The following is an 18,307-nucleotide window of genomic DNA, read 5'->3' as shown; positions in this document are numbered from 1 at the left end:
TACAACAGTCACTTGCTCCTCTATGGGAACGCAAGCAATATCCACCATGATGGACTGGTTTTGGACGAACGGTTCATATACAAGTATCACAGAGAAATTTCAAAGGTACTCACAGTTGCACGAGGGTTTCACACAAAGATACGGGGTGGTTTGAAAGCTCGGCGTTGCTAATAAACATTTTAAATATATTTTATAAGCGAGTAAATCACTGAGGTAGCGTTGCGTCAAAATGGCTTACTCTTTTTCTTCCGCATTGTGACATGCCGGAGTGCTGTGATTGGCTTCTTCTCTTCTTCTGCTTTGTCACATGCCTGGTGCGCCCAGCAATCACAGCGCTCCGGCATGTCACAATGCGGAAGAAAAAGAGTAAGCCATTTTGACGCAACGTACCTCAGTGATTTTTTTACTCGTCTATAATTTTTTTATTTTGATTTCTTTTATCTACTTTTTCTCCCATTTTCTATTTTTCTCCCATCCCAATTTCGTATCGTCCCATTCTACCCTCCCCTGTCTCGAACGCTGTTAGGCCATGCCTCCCACAAGCCGGCTGCAATGTGGACTAAGCCTTACATCACGTGTCCCCTCCGGTACTCGAGGAAGCAGCAGTCGCATCTTTTCACCTGCACAGCGCGATCTCTCAGCGTCGGGGGTCTGCGTTTTGGAGGGCAAGCCGCCCCCGTCGCTTCCCGATTCTGCTGCGCAGGCGCACCAACCTACCTGTAGGAGTCACTGTCCACAACGTCCGATCCCCACCCATCAGCTTCCCACCCCCTAATACTGCCAATTGTATTAGTATGAACGACCAGCCAAGCTGATAGCAATGCGGAGAGCTGGGCTCGAACCCAGCGTCTCCTGCATTGGTGTTTATAAAAAAATATTTAAAATGTTTATTAGCAACGCCGAGCTTTCAAACCACCCCGTATCTTTGTGTGAAACCCTCGTGCAACTGTGAGTACCTTTGAAATTTCTCTGAAATTTTCCCATAGAGGAGCAAGTGACTGTTGTATTCACTGGCCAAAGCATATTGGCGTGCATCAACGTCACGAAAGGGGCTAACAGCTACCCTACTTGTGAAGATCCACAAAAAAAAGACATGGTGATGTACATTTTATGTAGAATGTGAGCTCTAATCACTTTAGTTCAATAATTAGCCTACAGCTCTAATAATGTTGCTAAAAGCAACCAGTTGGCTACAGTCTTCTTGAATCTTATCACCAGTCAGTTGACCATAACAGGTTAACCCAGTGCTTCTCAAACTTTTTCTGTCAGGCCCCCCTTTGGCGGACCAAAATATTTTGCCCCCCCCCCTCGCCCCAACAAAATAGTCATGAAATGGGCCATGTTTCAATTTATTGAAATAACACCAATATCGTGACCTTTCAAATTGGCCCTATATTTTGTTTTCAGAGCTGTCATGGATGAAAAGCCAGCTTCACACAGATACTGTATGTGGTGCTGAATGGTATCAACACCTTAACTGCTGCATCATGAGATACTTGGTGGGCCATGAGATGAGATACTTGGTACTCAGCACCACACTCTGAAACTAGCTCTCTAGGTGGTATCAGATGAGATTTCAAAGAGTTCTTCCAAGAGTTTGGATGGAGATGTGTCAGGAAGCTTTGTCTCAATGTTGTCTGTAAAGCTTTTTTTTTTAATCCAGAGTAACTTGGTGATCCTTTTCTGTGTTTTATAAATAATGATTTTCAGATTTTGAGAAATGGTATTTTCATGGAGAACAGTGCAGCTGCAACAGATAGCACTTTAGTGATAATTTTCTGTAATCCTGTAAATAAATCTCAAGGCCCCCCCTGTCATGCCTCTGCGCCCCCCACTTTGAGAAACACTGGGTTAACCCAAGAAATAACATTGCATGGAAACCATGGTACAAGAATATGTTTGGGTGTGAGCCCCATTAATTGTCTATGGAGCAGGCCCAGATTTTACAGATTAGAGGGTTATCTCTCTGATTTCTAGCTTTAGGGGAGTGGTGCATATTTACAAATGCCGACTAACTATCCAGGGTCAAAGGAAGACCATTATGTGAATTGTTAAAATGGGTGGCACTTCCCTTTAATTTTCTGTCTGATAAAATGGATAACCTCATTTATGATCACATTATATAACGTGATATACTCAATGATAAAACAAGAGTATATGTTAATTTCATTATAGAAAACACTGGGGTTTATATAACGCTATCTCTCAGCAACACGGAGTACAACTATTTTTCTTCTACATCACGTTTGCATACCTTCCAGTTACTTACTAAGCTAACTGTTAGCTATATTGTGTCATCATTACACTCATGTAGCCTAAATATTGTGTATTACGATCAGTTTAATGTACTATTAACACAGTATTATTGTATAACTTTTAAATTAATTTGTCTTACATTAGTCTAATAACAGGTGAATAAACGGGAATGAAGCCATTGTTGCTATCATCATGGGGACTTTTCATTCAGGAATTAGTCTGCGCCATTTTCAATAGAGTTGTGTCACTAGCCCGAACTGAGGTTAAGCTAATGCTAATGATAATAGAAGAACAAACACAAATCCCTTTCTGCACTCTAGTTGGTAGATTTGATTAAGCAAAATGCTTACCGTTCTGGGTCCAACGGGAACGTGAAAAGTGGAGTGTCTGATTTCTCGCTGTTGAAACCACAGTTCGTTGCGGCACAGTAGTCAGTCATTTTGGACTGCATGCAGCTAGCTAGCCAGTTAGCTGGCTAGCCTACTGTGTGTGCGTGTAAGACCAAACCTGTAACTGTGCCTACCAAGTCATACCTGGTGCAAACACCAGCAATCAATGTGCACTGTTTTATTCCTATCGTCGCCAAGTGTCTCTGTGTGAAATCGGGAACGCACTTATTCCATTTTTTTAAGTTGATGTTGCGTGGTGCACCAAGAGCGTGTACGACGTAAACCAGGAAACACAGCGTGTAGTGCACTCCTTAACCTGTAGGGGGTGCTGAGACGAGTCAACAAAATGGCCGTCCAGCAGATGGCAGCAGCTCAGCACATGGAGGTCTCTCAGCAGCCCCAAAATTGTTTTTGTCTAAGCAAACTAAACAGACGGCCATCGAAGAGTTTCTACTCGCCTAATATGGCTAAAAATCCTTTTTTCCCTTCCTGTTTAAAATATTCTCCCTTATAAAAATTGTTTCTGTGATATGGTGTAATCCAATAGAATCATCCAATTGGCATTGATTGATTGAAAATTGTATTAACAGATTGCAGAATGGGTACAGCTCAATACACACAATTGTTAAGGGGATGCAGACCGAGAAAGACTTTCGTCTTGTTTACATCAGGGTCCCCCATTTTCAATTCATCATAACATTATATTACATGATACAGGTAGACAGTGCTGTTGCATCTAGACATTTATGTATGTACTGTATTTGCAAATCTGATATGTCATAAATGTATAGATGTAGCAGTACTGTCTATCTGTATGTCATGTATGTCATATATGTTATGATGAATTGAAAATGGGGGACCCTGATGTAAACAAGACGAAAGTCTTTCTCTGGTCTGCATCCCCTTAACAATTGTATGTATTGAGCTGTACTGTACTGTACCCATTCTGCAATCTGTTAATAAACTTTTCAATCAATCAATCAATCAATCAATGACATCTCAAAAGAGAGTAGGGCCTATATACATTTGAGGGGGAAGAAACTGTACATTGGAGGAGGTTGGGTAGGTCAGGAAGTTGGGTAGGTTGGGGGGGGTGGTAGGTGGGGTAACTGTACATTGGAGGTGGTTGGGTGGGGGGTTGGGTAGGCGGGTGGGGAAATTGTACATTGGAGGGGGTTGGGTTTGGACATTTACAGGGGCCAGTTTCGAATTGCAGTCTCCCGTGGTTTTGAAAGTGGGTAGTGATTCACATTCCACAGCTTTGGGCGTTCCACATTGATGTGGCATAATTGCTAAACGTGTTTAGTCCCTTGTTTGAGCCGAATCTGGGTTTAACATGATTTGTGGAGCTCCCTCTGGTGTTGTGGTCGTGGTATTCAGACCTTTGGGAAGTATTTTGACATGTACATGGGTACCTTAGTGGTGTAGTGTAGTGTATCAGCGTCTTTGGGTTCCTGAAAAGCGATTTATAAATAAAATGTATTATTATTATTATCTTGTAGACCAGGCCCATTGCAAGTTGCTGTACTCTGTCGTCTACTCTAAGCCATCCTAGGTTGTCAAAGTGGGCAGGGGTGAGGTGGGTTCTTGGAGTAAGGTCAAGCAGTAGTCTGACCAGTTTGTTTTGAGATGTTTGTAATTTAGTTTTTAGCGCCTTTGAGGTGCTTTGGTACCATGAGGTGCAAGCATATTCGTAGTACCCTTGGAATGAGTGCTCCTGCCAGAGTCTTCAGGGTATTCTTGTTTACCAGTGAGGAGATCCGGTACAAGAATCTAGTTCTTTGGTTGACTTTTTTGATTCCATTGGATGCCATTTTGTCACAGGAAAGATTTGCCTCTAGGATGGAACCCAGGTATGTAATTTCATCTTTCCTTGTGACAATATTGTCACCCACTGTAACTGAGAAGCCATCTGTCTTGCAATGCTGAGTTTATTTGAACCAAAGAGAATGGACTCTGGTGTAATGATAGTTTGTTATCAGCGAGCCAGGTGCAGATTCTGCCGAGTTCCGAGCTGAGGGTTTTTTCAACCTGTAACTTGTTCTTGTTAGAGACCAGCAGGGCTGAGTCGTCCGCGAACAGGAACAAGTTGCAGTCACAAGCTGACGACATGTCATTTGCATAAATTAGGAACAGTAACGCTCCTAGTATGCTTCCTTGTGGAACACCACAGCTCACTGGGAGGGGGGGGGGGGGTAGAGTACCGTTTACCTCCACCATCTGTTCTCTCCCCTCCAGGTAGGATTGCATTCAGCTCGCTGATAGACTATCAAAACCAATTGCTTTTAGCTTGTCAATCAGAATGGTGTGATTGACAGTGTCGAAGGTCTTTTGTAGGTCCAGCATGACCATGCCGCAGTATTTGCCCGCGCCCACCTCTTGTTTGATGTGGTCGTTCAAATAGAGAAGGCATGTGTCAGTGGAGTGGGATGTTCTGAATCCAGATTGGAATTCGTAATTAGATTATCTTCTGCAAGGTACTTTTCGACCTGACAATGTATAGAGGGTGATAATATACAACACTAATTGGCCAGATAGGGGCGCCTGTATAACCTTGTGGAAACGCCAAAAGCGCTGTAATTTGTTGTTGGAGGAATATATACTGGTGAGAAAGTCGATTTACGTTTAGTTCACTTTTAAAGTCGAAGTTCAGAATTTTGGACACTTGGCCCTATTTCATCACCCGATGTTGTTGCATGCTGTGCTTGATACTGGATACTCAGCTCCTCCTTAGTCACAAAACGAATGTAAAGTAATGGGGCCATTGAAGGGGCAGTTCATCCAAAATTAAAAATCACATATTTCCCCCTTACCCAGAGTGCCATCTATCCATCCAGACTGATTCACTGAGTTTTGGAAATATCTGCTTTAGAGAAGTCTGCCATCACTCCAACACAATAGAGTTGAATAACACTGTTTGTGGTGCTCAAAGCATAAAAAAATACCTTTGAAAACTCAAAAGCAATCCAGAAATCCAGAAATCATGACACGGTTACTCAAGATAATCCACAAACCTTGTTATGATAAGTTTCATAATAGGAACTATTTATATCTTCAAAACTATGCTAATCACACAAAAACGATCTGGATGGATAGATAGCACTCCAGGTAAAATGGTAAATGGTGCATTTATATAGCGTTTATCCAAAGTGCTTTATAATTTTGTTCCTCACATTCACACACCGACGCGGCAGAGGCAACCATGTAAGGTGCCAGCCTGCTCATCAGGAGCAATTTGGGGTCAAGTGTCTTGCTCAAGGACACTTCAACTAATCGAACCGGGAACCTTCTGATTACCAGACGACCGGGGGGGGGGGGCATTTCAGGGATTTTTGTAGACTAAATTAAGTAGCCCCATTATTTTTTACACGTTTTGTGGCAATCTACCTGAAGCACAGCATTGATTTAGGTGAGAAGGGACTACAGGCCATCAAGGTCATTGACAACTCAAAAATAGGGTTAGGGAACCAAAATTATGAACTTTAAGTCATCTTTATGGCGTGCTTTTTGCGCATTTGGCCGGTCCTCGTCAACTCGTAAAGTTTACCACCAGGAAGTTGCACTCGAACGGCCGACCAATTGGTAAATAGTAAATACCAGTGATAAACTCGGGGTAGGTTCCATAATACCCGGGTTTACGAGTTGTGACGTTTCACTGACTTTAAAAAATACCTTTTGTGGTACAAACATACTTTATTATGGACATGAAGTATCACTAGACATCATCAGAAATATGTTGACATGCTGCTCAAACCAGCTATGTCAAGAAATAAAGGTTGAATAATCTGGGTGAATCTGCTGCCTTGCATCTGATTGGTGCTGACTTTATGACCAAACAAGACGGAACGCCATCACCTTGTATACCATTTGGACAATGGGGTACAATACAAATGGGGTACAATAGTGTACTGCCTTTCTTGAACTAGGACTGGAAGAAAAAGCACCTTGGGAACAAGACCACAGTAAGAACTGGACCACAAAATGAAGAGATGACAAATACCTTTAATAGAAAATACATGAATACTGATTGTTTAATAACAGTCCTTTCTATTCTAGCCCCATTTAATTCCACAACCAGGTGCATCTATTTATCAGACAAAGTTGTCGAACATGTATACAAGTCTGAGCCAGGGGCCAAAATGAATGGGTGATTGGGGCACTAATTAGCCTACCCTTGAAAGTATTTATGAAATGTAGCATTATGCTCCTGAAAGTACAATTGCAGAGGGAGAGGGGCATGTTCTGAAATAAGTTGGTGCTCAGGATGAGGATTTCCTTTAATTTTGTATACTTGATTAGTAATTGGAACAAGCTATGCCTAAATGTAAAACTAGTTCATTTTCAATGTTTATTTCATTGAGATTAATAATAATGGAAGTGAACATTATAAATTGAATCCTTTGTTTGAGATTTTAATGTGTATATGCATTTATTGACCAGACAGAATTATATATTAGGAGTGTAATGATCTGAATACACAATAATAAAAAAAAAAATTTAAAAAAAGATTATGCCAATTCCCTTCTTGGTCGTTGCGCTGCCCTACAGTCAGTCTGGGGAGGGTGTACCACATGCCTCCTCTGATACATGTGGAGTCACCAGCCGCTTCTTTTCACCTGACTGCGAGGAGTTTCACTGGGAGAGTGTAAGGCGCGTGGTCACGGCATCTCCCCAAGATCCCCTCCCTGCTAAACAGGCACCTGACCGTGCAGTAGAAGTTGCTGTTGCAAGCATAGACATAATATAAAGGCTAGATGACTCACCCGCGGCGCGCTGCTGGCCTATGGAGACAGATGTTGCCACATGGTGGCCATCTTGCCACAGGCAGCATGCCCACTCATAACAGGAATGTCTATGGTGCATGTACTATTGAAATAACCATAGCTTGCAACATTTTCAAACTGTTTGGTTTGTTATAAACGTGAGAGATGTAGTTATCATACTGCATACTTATAATGGACTTTCATATGAAAATAATTTCAACATGTCCAAGCATCTTGAATCATAGCCACGTTAATAACGTTTCTAATAAACCAAACCGTTGTAAATCGGTTGAGAATTTAGCAAGCTATGGTTATTTCAATAGTACATGCACCATAGACATTCATGTTATGAGTGGGTGTGCTGTCTGTGACAAGATGGCTGCCGATGAAATACGCTGGAGACTCCACCTTGCACCATCTAGGACCAGCACTTAGTTATACCCACCGGCTTCCCACCCATGAACACTGACGATTGTGTTCGTAGGGACGACTGACCGAGCCGGAGGTACGGCTGCTGGGAATTTAACCTGGGTCTCTGCGGTGGTAGGCATGAGTTTAGACCTCTACACTACTCAGCCCCCCAAGTGAAAACTGTATTGAAGATTCTCTTACCAAAGTCAAATCAAGATGTGTAGTATACTGTATATATATATATTATATTAATAAACTTGAATCGAAAAATCGAACCATGACATCAAAATAAAAATTTGTATTGAAACTGAAAATGTGTATTGTTACACCCCTACATATAAATGGGCGATAACAATGTAAAATAAGGAAAAGCCATCCTTATTAAATATCAAGTTACAGGAAATGGAGTCCCTTCAAAGTTACAAGAAAATGCATTCTCATTTGTTGTAATTTCTGCAAGACAAATGATAAGAAAGAATTATACAATCTGTGCTATATTTTCACAGATCTTTGGTGCTCGCTACGTTTTCCTTCTTAGGGTATGCCTTCATGTAAGTGTCAACCATTGAGTCCAAGTCATGCCTAACGTCATAATGTACATTCAGAAATGCAAGACTCTTAGATCTGTAGTTGGCTGGAGTATTCTCCACATACATCATGAAGCGCTTGTGGGCCCCATCGCAGCTGCTCTCGAGAGGAAAGGTAGGCAGGGTGCCAGCCACTCTTAGGACTGCAAGCATGTTGGGGAAGAACTTCACATCGGCCAGCTGCAGTGTGTGATGGAGCGTGGGGGATAAGGTGTCACCCTTCCCCTTGTGACTCCATTTAACCCACCAACACTCCAGCTCGGCAGGGAGAGTGCCTTTGTTTGGGATGTCGTTTTTATACACTTCTATCATTTCCTCCTGAGGTTTGCTTGATTTGTTCTGTTCCAGGACAGCGGGTACCAGTGACAAACATTTCAGGGCCTTCAGGTGGTTCTCACAGAACAGTTCCTTCATCCCTTGAATGATATGGTTCACCACGGGCACAGACAAGTGCTCCTTGTAGTAGCGCTCTGGCTGTATCTCAGCTCCATACTCCGACTGGTGCTTTCTCAAGAATGACCTTGGGATCTTGATTGGGATCTCTAGTGCGGCAGCTAGGTTGATAGCTTCGTCGTGCCAGAACTCGTGATAGACATCGACATTGTCAGACACCTCCGCCAGTGAGTGCAACACAGCTGTTAAACTGTTTGCAGCAAAATAAGCCTCTGCCGCTTCCCCCTGCAGGTTCTTCCCGAAGGCCTGCGTAAGTGACAGAGTGTGTTTCAGCACAACCAAGGTCATGATGAACTCAAAGTCAGCCAAGGCTTTTGAGATCTCCAAGGCATCGTGTGTGACTTGGTCGCTCCACCTCATATCTTCGTTGTCATGCACACTATCGACACATAGTAGTAGAGACTCTATGATATCAATCGCCACCTCAAATGCATCGTGCCTTGTGATCCAGCTGCTGTGACAGACCTCTTTTAGTTTATTGGCTTTCTCTTCTTTATCCTGGTAGAAAATGGCAATGGCATGCTCGAGCTCAAGTTGTAGAGCAGGGGAATTACTGAAGAACAACTCAATCTTCTTAAAAGTAGACATGACCAGCTGAACCCCGGATAAAGCCATGCCGTTTGCCAGCGAGATGTTTAAAGCACTAGTGGATCTTGGAGTCAGTACTGCCATTGGGTACTTCTCCGTCAGTATGCTAGCAAACGCTTTAATCTTTCCCGAGTGTATGCCGAAGTGAGCCTGACCTCTGCAGTGTTCCATATTCAAACCCCACTTATCAGTCAATTCAGACAGCAGTTTCTCTACCAGCACATCTTCATTTCCTTCAAAAAAGAAGAACCCAACAAACTTTTCCTGCTGGCAGTTGGCTTGGTCCACGTAGCGCAAGAACACAGGGAGGTGCCATTCATCTGAGATCCTGACAAAATCCTCTGTTACTAATGAGAAGAAGCGGTTTTTCGTCACTTCCTCCAAGAGCTCATCTCGAATGCATTTCTCGCACACTTCAATCATCTGATTCAGTTGAGTTGAGGAGCAGGACTCTTTGATCGCAGGGTTTTCATCACGCTGCTTCTGTGCTTCATCTCCAGCATTCACGCTGTATTCTAACAAAGCCTGGAAATTGCTTGAAGCGAGGCTCTGCGGTTCCTTATCAGCAGGTCCTTTTAGAGGGATGTTTTGCTTCCCCAACAACACGAGAACTTCAAATAATGACCTGAGGGATTCTCTGTACTTCTCTTCCTCTGAGGTCGTCTCAATGTCATCTTCCGTTGTCTCTGGGAAACAGACATTGTTGCAAGGTTGGAAATCAGTTCTATATTTAAAGCTGCTAATCTTATACGCTTATAATAATTTCCGGACAGTATTTTTCACAGTATATCTAACTTATGAACCCCTGATCTATCAGATGGTCTCCTTGAGTCATGGTGTCCTTTCTCCAGTGAATCTCTGAACATATATATTGTGCTGCTGTCTAAACAGTATTATGCTTGTAGGTGAAATATTTAATGTTTTCACCTTGTTTAACAACCAGGAAATGCCCAAGAGAAAGATTTCTTTATTGTCACTTATTTCAGTACTTTAAAGCAAAAAGAGTGAAATTCTATTTATTGTGGTCCCTCGACCATAGCAGCTTCCAATAACAAAAATACAATAAATTTAGCATAGAATAAAATAAGATGACTAAAATAAAGATGACTACCGGTATATACAGTTCTAAAAGGTGTGCAGTGCAGATCAGGATGTAGATATTATGTGATGTGCAACTGTATATAGCCATTTTGTTATTTCAATTTTATATAGTATAATATATACATCCTGATCTGCACTGAACTGTATAAAGTCATCTTTATTTTAGTCATCTTATTTTATTCTATGCTAAATGTATTGTATTTTTATTATTGGAAGCTGCTATGGTCGAGGGACCACAATAAATATAATTTCACTCTTCTTGCTGTAAAGTACTGAAATAAGTGACAATAAAGGAATCTGAATCTATACAGTATGTAAACAAGCCCTCCCTTATTTGGGCAGAACGATTACACATGAGATGTCTGATTGCCCTTTAGCAGCAAATATACATTTTGAGGACTAAAAAACAGCATTGACCTGCCCAACATTCTAAAGATTGTTAATTTAATTAAAGCAATCATATTTACATCACAAACACTTCAACATTAGTACTTACTTTTCTTCATTTTATTCTCCTTTGCATCATCTTCAGCCTGCTGAATGAAACAAGACACACTAAATTAAATATAACAAAAAAAAATACAAATCTATTTACACATGATAAAACAGAGACTTATTTTAACCCACCGACTCTTTACTTCGCTTCAGGTGTCCATTTTGTGGTTTGCTTGACGCATCAAAGACAGTTGGTATAGCATCATCCTTCAATATTGTATTGAGTGGATCCTGAGAAAACACACAAAAGGATTAGATTATGTACAATATATGATTCACACATAAAATTTAAAAATGGTTTCAATACAATGAAATGACTACTATTAACTCAAAGTACTAAGAGCGATACACTGCTCTGTTATATATTTTTTATTGAACAATCTTATCACACTTTTTTACTGTCCGTTCTATTTGATTATTTTTAGCCTATTTTAAACTGCACTTTTTTTTACTCTATCTAATCTATTCTATTTTATTATTTGTATTACTGAAGAACTGTGATTTGCCTTACCCTGCTCGCTTATGCCTGTATTTTTTTACTGTTGTGAAGCACTTTGAACTGCAACCTCTGTATGAAAAGTGCTATACAAATAGTTATTATTATTATTATTATTACTATGGGGACTAATATCTTCACACATTAACACAATTGGGCTCATTGGATCCACAAATGACTGAATCTCGGTCGTTAAAGAACCCAGGATGCCTATCGCAATGAGTAGGGGGTTCCCCGACATTCCTGGCCAAATTCCCAATCAGGTCTCTGACATCAAGGCCACCTAATCATCCCTTGCCCTTAATTGGCTGATATCAATCCCTGTCTCCTGAGCCGTTCAGCCATTGTGTAGTGTGATGTTTGCCTGGTGCCAGACAGTGTATGGTAGTCATTGTGTAGTGTGATGTGTGCCTGGTGCCAGTGTATGGCAGCCATTGAGCCTGGGAGCGTGCATGCACATGGCGTCATTAAAACACACTAGTGCAACCAGCTTTGAAATCACCAACGCACTACTGATGGCAGCCATTGTGTAGTGCAGGGGTCTCAAACTCAATTTACCTGGGGGCCGCTGGAGGTGGAGTCTGGGTGAGGCTGGGCCGCATCAAATATTCCACAAAAAAAGGGTTTCAAGTATTCAAAAAAATAAGTACAACTGATCCAATCTTCTCAATCTTTAGCAATAACATTTCAGAACATGAACAGTTCTTCAGAACATGAATGGTTCTTCAGAACATAGGCTTCTCAGTGGTGTCAGTGGACTCATCCACAGCTATGGAAATGCACTGTGCATTTTTTTTTTTATTCTATCACAAAGCTGTTTAATCAAATCACCAGCCAGTATTTCAGTTATTCTGGTTGCTGTGCTATCTGAGGGGGATTTGCTTTTGTTTGCATTCAACCATGGTCTCCATCACTTCAGTCATACATTATTTTCAAATTGCCACCCTTCACAAGAGCTACCGTTTCTTGGCATATAGTCACATTGGTTTGGTGCTGGGACTCAGGATGAACGCATATTTTTCAGTCCATTCACCTTTGAAGTTTGAATTGCAGTCGACTTTTCTTTTACTGACCATCTTTGAAAATGCCATATTTTTCTGCTGGCTGCCTGCTGGCGAAACTAGGCAGTAGCTACATTTATCTCACAGAGATAAAACTGGGAGCGAGTTTACTGTAGATGCGCTGTCAACTCTGCTCTGACTCGGACTGTTTAAGACCCGCCCTACTCTGCCTCTGATTCGCAGACTGTGGGTGAGGGGGGAAAACACTGATGGGACGCTGAATGTGATTGGACCAGACCCGTACACAGACAGACAGACAGAGGCAGTGCAGCCGGACATGCAGAGCACTGCTCGCAGTCAGAGGAGATAGCGAGGATGCATTTGCCTTCCACTTTACTTGACATCACTCCGGAATCACGTTTCAACCAAGTCACGTGCTATGGTAGCCTACAAGTGATAAAATAAATAAAACTTCCAACTCTCACGCAACGACTCAGCAAACAGTTGCGCGCGGGCCGTATTAACACTAAACTTTTATTTTTTTTAATTTTTATTATTATCTTTTTCCCCCTCCTTTTTCCGATTTTTCTCCCATCCCACTGTTAGTCGTTATGCCAATTCCCAACCCCCTTCCTGGTTGTTGCGCACTCCCCCCTACTGTTGGTCCGGGAGGCCGGAGACTGTCACATGCTTTCCTCCGACGCATGTGCAGCCAGCCGGCAGCCAGCCTGGCAGCGCAGATTCTCACCGGGAGAGTGTAACGTGTGGAAGGTCACACTACCTCCCTCCAGATCCTACCCTCGCTGTGCAGGCGCCCCGACCGAACTGTAGGGGTCGCTGTCCACAACGCCCAGGACCCACCCATCAGCTTTCCCACCCCTAACACTGCCAATTGTGTTAGTATGAACGACCAGCCAAGCTGATAGCAACGCAGAGAGCTGGATTCGAACCCAGCGTCTCCAGCGTTGATGGCGAGCACCTTGCCCACTACACCACCTAGCCGCCCAACACTAAACTTTGATGTCAAGTAGGGGGCCGCAAAATATCATCCCTCGGGCCGCAATTGTCCCGCGAGTTTGAGACCCCTGGTGTAGTGTAATGCGTGCCTGGTGCCAGTATATGGTAGTCATTGTGTAGTGTAATGTGTGCCTAGTGCCAGTGTATGGCAGCCATTGTGTAGTGTGATGTGTGCCTGGTGCCAGTGTATGGTAGTCATTGTGTAGTGTGATGTGTGCCTGGTGCCAGTGTATGGCAGCCATTGAGCCTGTATAGCCCAAGGTTGGGTGCTACCAGTGGTGGTGAAGGAGGCAATTTCCACCCTACATTGCGCGCTTTGAGTGTCTATATAAATGTAATGAATTATTATTATTATTATAATTAAAAGTCTCCAGTTTCCAATTGATGCTATTCCAAGACTGTTCAGGGACCCCAGTATGCAGAATAGGTAAAAATAACACATTTGTATTACATGCAAAGAACTTTGGAATTAGCATGTATGTAAATGAGGAGACTTGTGGCTACCCATAGAAACTAGAATTGTGATACAGATATCTTGAGGTGAGAGGTCAAGGAGGGACCCCTTTGAAAATGGCCATGGAAGTTTTTCCCTCGCTAAAATGTAGCCTAACATTGGAGCATTATTTAGCCCCCTTCCAGACAAGCTAGCATGACATGGTTGTCTACTTTCATATACCACCAGTATCTTCACTGTTGGTTTAAAACTGAGTCCATTACAGCCTCTGAAAGGCAGTCCTGCCGGGCGCTCCCACCGGTTCATCTATAAACCTTACTTAATAATAAATAAAAATGTTATAGCGTTTTTCAAGAAACCCAAGGTCGCTTCACAACCAAGAGGGCTAGGGAAAAGGGGCAATAGGGGAAATGGGGGGGGGGGGGGGTGAGGGGGCAGGTAGAGGGATGATGAAACCTAAATCTAAACTAACTAGTGGGGAAAGCCTTATTGGTGAAAAGGTGCATCTTGAGCAGTTTTTTGGGGGGGGGGGGGGGGGGGGTAGGTTTCGGGATAGAGTGTGCTGGTGGAGGAGATCAAACCAGTATCGGGGTCGAGGGCATGGAGGGACTTGTAGGTGAGAAGCAGGAGTTTGAAAGTGATGCAGAACTTGACTGGGAGCCAGTGGAGGTGGATGAGGGTGGGGGTGATGTGCTGCCAGGGCTTGGTGTGAGTGAGAGTACTTACCTTACTCTCAACCATAGATGCTTCAAAGTGCTTTGCACAAAGTCTGTAGTATCTGTACAGCTGCTCGGGAGATTTGTCCACTAGATCCTTGCGATGACAGTTCTCAAGCCACTTCTTGCATCTAGTAAAAAATAATGAAATTGAGAACATCTGCAAAAACCCCACATGGAAATTCAGCTAATATTCAGTATGAAAAGGAAAATCCTGAGAAAAAAAACTGCACTCAATTGCTCAACACGTCCGGAGAACATAACAAGGAGACAGTGTGCTAGTTCAAATGTCAATGATCTATTTTCCATTCCATGTAATTTTCTAAACCCAACTGTAAAGTGATCTGCATCATTTCTACTCAACAATATTTCATTACCCAAGAAAAATGTATTGACAAAAACACTCCAACATCATCCACATACTGTGTTCATACACCAACATCTAGTCTGCAGGTTACTCTCTTCTATGAAATGGTAAATGGAGGGAGGGAATGTAATGTTAAGTTTTATGAAATGTTGTGTACGTTTCCTGCATTTTTAGTAAGTCACTAGGTCATTAGGTCATCATGGTAACAGTGTATACACCTCATTTTGTGGCTTTAAATTATATGCAGCCTCACTATAGGCTTGTGCAGGTGGTACAATTATAAATTCAGCTCCATTTATGGTTTAAAGGTTTGATCAGTAAACTGAGATATTAAAAATAACAACATTCCATGGATACAATTGTGTTACGACAAGGGACGCACTATAATATCTGTGACCATATCGGTATCGGTCAATGATAATGATCCCCCCCCCCCCCCCCCCCCCGTCCGTCCGATGAGTAAAACTTGGCAGATATATATCTGCAAACATATAGGGTTGATATTTTTTTTTATTGATTGCATCTGTCGATGAGCAAAACTGGGCTGATTATTTATCTGTCTAGCTGCCTTGTGTGTGTTTTTATTTTGTTGGCCACGCAGTTGTTTAGATAACATTACTTGGTATGTGACAATGACACAGCAAGGGACTTGTGGGCTAACATTGGTTATCAGCCATAACATAAATGTTAATATCGGTTATCAGTATCAGCCAACATTTTCATATCGGTGCATCCCTAGTTATTGCTTAGTTGCTGTTGGTCATAAGCAGTTCAAACAAGATCAGAGAAAGGACATATCGATAATCCTGCACACATATACAAATGTACATTCTTCATAATGTTATCCCTCATGGGGTATAAAGAATGAGCCTTCAGAAAGTGTTTTTAAATAAACTCCCCAGGATGATTCGTTCCCCCTCAAAGAACACCTATACGGGAGACTGCAATTCGAAACTGGCCCCTGCAAATGTCCTAACCCAACCCCCTCCAATGTACAGTAAATGACCAAGTATGGCTTTGTCAATATTCCAATGCACAGTTTTGCTTGTACAGTGTCACCCACCCACCCCCCACCCACCTACCTCCAATGTACAGTGTGTGTGTCCCCCAACCAACCAACCTCCTCCAATGTACAGTTTCTACGTCAAATATATATACTCTCTTTTCTGGACTATTTTTGTATCACAAACAGTACTGTATTTGCAAATCTGGTATGTCATAAATGTATAGATGTAGCAGACAGTTGTCTATCTGTATGTCGTGTGTGTCATATATGTTATGATGAATTGAAAATGGGGGACCCTGATGTAAACAAGACGAAAGTCTTTCTCTGGTCTGCATCCCCTTAACAATTGTGTGTATTGAGCTGTACTGTACCCATTCTGCAATCTGTTAATAAAGTTTTCAATCAATCAATCAATCCATGGTTGTTTCAATAACAGGAGATGCCGTGTGATACTGATAACTCTACTTTATTATTCGGAAATTCGGACTGCTAATGTGAATTAGATACGCATACGATATATAAAAATAAACTGGTTGACATTGAAGTGTCTTTTATTTATATTTACTACAATGACTCTCTTTGTGATACCCAGAAAAGCTTGTCCATTTGCCATTTTCGCGCCCTTTATACTAGTGCCATTACAGGGCTCAGCTCATCTGTGTGGGTTAAACTGAAATCAACCAGGTTAGTTATCAACACTAGTGACTGAGTTGCAAGCATTACCTTTCGACATCCTTTGGAAACCTAAAGAGGGGCTGCACATCAGACCTGCCACTGATGCAGTTAGGTGCAGCGCAGTGATTTTGCATCTTGGATTTAATTGTCACATATATCTATTAGATTTAAACTAAGGAATTTTAACCGAACGTTGGCGACCTTATCTTCCCTACCACAACAACACACGCGCCTAGTCTCTTCCCCACAATCCTTAGCGCGTTTCTTCTTCTTCTTCTTTCTTCTTCTTCTTCTTTTCTATTTTATTGGCGGTTGGCAATCACTTTCGATTAGCATTACCGCCATCTACTGATAAGGAGTGTGGATCTGGATGTTCTAAATCCTATAAAATAAACCTGTTGTTCTCAGAAAATAAAATAAACTCTTCATACAAACTTTTCCAGAATTTCTTTGCAATATGTCAGCTATTTTAAGTGCTATCTTTTCACTCTGCAAATTCCTGATAAGAACTGTTCTTTGCCGTTGATATTTACACTGTTCTACGACATGTTCTACCGTTTCTTGACTAACACCGCACTCACATTGGCCATTAGTATGCTTTTTTAACTTTACTAACGTATTGTTCAACCCTGTATGTCCCAACCTCGTTCTTGTAAACATGTCCTCTTCTTGCTTGTTTCTACTAGTAACCCTACTCCAACCCACCCTTTTTTGCACCCCATAAAACCATCTCCCTGACCTCTCATTATCCCACATGACTTTCCATTTTTCCTTAACCTTTAGTTTGACTATACTTTGGATTTCAGCCTTACTACTCATATTCATTGTTACTCGAGGAAGTTCACAAGCTTTTTTGGCCAACTTATCCGCCAACTCATTCCCTCATACTCCTATTTGGGCCGGAACCCACAAAAAGACAACCTTGATACCTGAGCGCTGAAGTCTGTCTATCTGCACTATTTCCAGCACAATGTCCAGCCTTGACTGGGACACAACATCTTGAATACTTATCAATGAAGACATTGAGTCTGACGCAATTAAGACCTCACTCTTAGGCCTATTCTCCTCTATGGATAGCGCTATCATTATAGCTACTAGTTCTGCCGTATACTGCTAGACTGTCACTTATCTCTCTTTTTTTGAAATTCTAAGACTTGGGATTGTAAATGCCGCACCCACTCTGTTTGATTCCATCTTAGATGCAATAAAAAAAAGTCAACCAACGAACTCGATTCTTGTACCGGATCTCCTCTCTGGTAAACAAGAATACCCTAAAGACTCTGGCAGGAGCACTCATTCAAGGGTACTACGACTATGCTTGCACCTCATGGTACCAAAGCACCTCAAAGGCGCTGAAAAAAAAATTACAAACATCTCAAAACAAACTGGTCAGACTACTGCTTGACCTTACTCCTAGAACCCACCTCACCCTGCCCACTTTGACAACCTAGGATGGCTTAGAGTAGACGACAGAGTACAGCAACTTGCAATGGGCCTGGTCTACAAGATACACTACACGACCAAGGTACCCA

At 42.1% G+C, this 18,307-nt stretch overlaps 2 protein-coding genes across 3 annotated transcripts in view; both read right to left on the bottom strand.

Annotated features, from left to right (window-relative positions):
- LOC311233722 (uncharacterized protein) overlaps positions 1-2,910 on the bottom strand; it is a 37,643-nt gene extending 34,733 nt beyond the window's left edge. The window contains exon 1 of the mRNA XM_084320717.1: positions 2,607-2,910. Coding sequence (XP_084176843.1) covers positions 2,607-2,707 — 101 coding nt within the window. The 5' untranslated portion in view covers positions 2,708-2,910. The remainder of the gene's footprint in view (positions 1-2,606) is intronic.
- A 3,717-nt stretch (positions 2,911-6,627) lies between these two features.
- thap12a (THAP domain containing 12a) lies at positions 6,628-17,004 on the bottom strand. Of its 2 annotated transcripts, none has more exons than XM_084320149.1 (5): positions 16,824-17,004; positions 14,738-14,858; positions 11,176-11,274; positions 11,045-11,084; positions 6,628-10,133 (listed from the first exon to the last, which is right to left on the bottom strand). In XM_084320149.1, exons 1-5 carry the CDS (start codon positions 16,907-16,909, stop codon positions 8,320-8,322), a joined length of 2,160 nt encoding a protein of 719 aa, XP_084176275.1. In that variant the 5' UTR covers positions 16,910-17,004; the 3' UTR covers positions 6,628-8,319. The 2 variants fall into 2 exon arrangements, with proteins under 2 accessions (XP_084176275.1, XP_084176276.1); XM_084320150.1 differs by having other exon boundaries at positions 11,045-11,081.
- Positions 17,005-18,307: the final 1,303 nt, after the last annotated feature.

Source organism: Notolepis coatsorum, assembly GCF_963971535.1.
Source record: "Notolepis coatsorum genome assembly, chromosome: 8".
Taxonomy (NCBI): domain Eukaryota; kingdom Metazoa; phylum Chordata; class Actinopteri; order Aulopiformes; family Paralepididae; genus Notolepis; species Notolepis coatsorum.
This window is presented reverse-complemented; position numbering and strand designations above follow the sequence as displayed.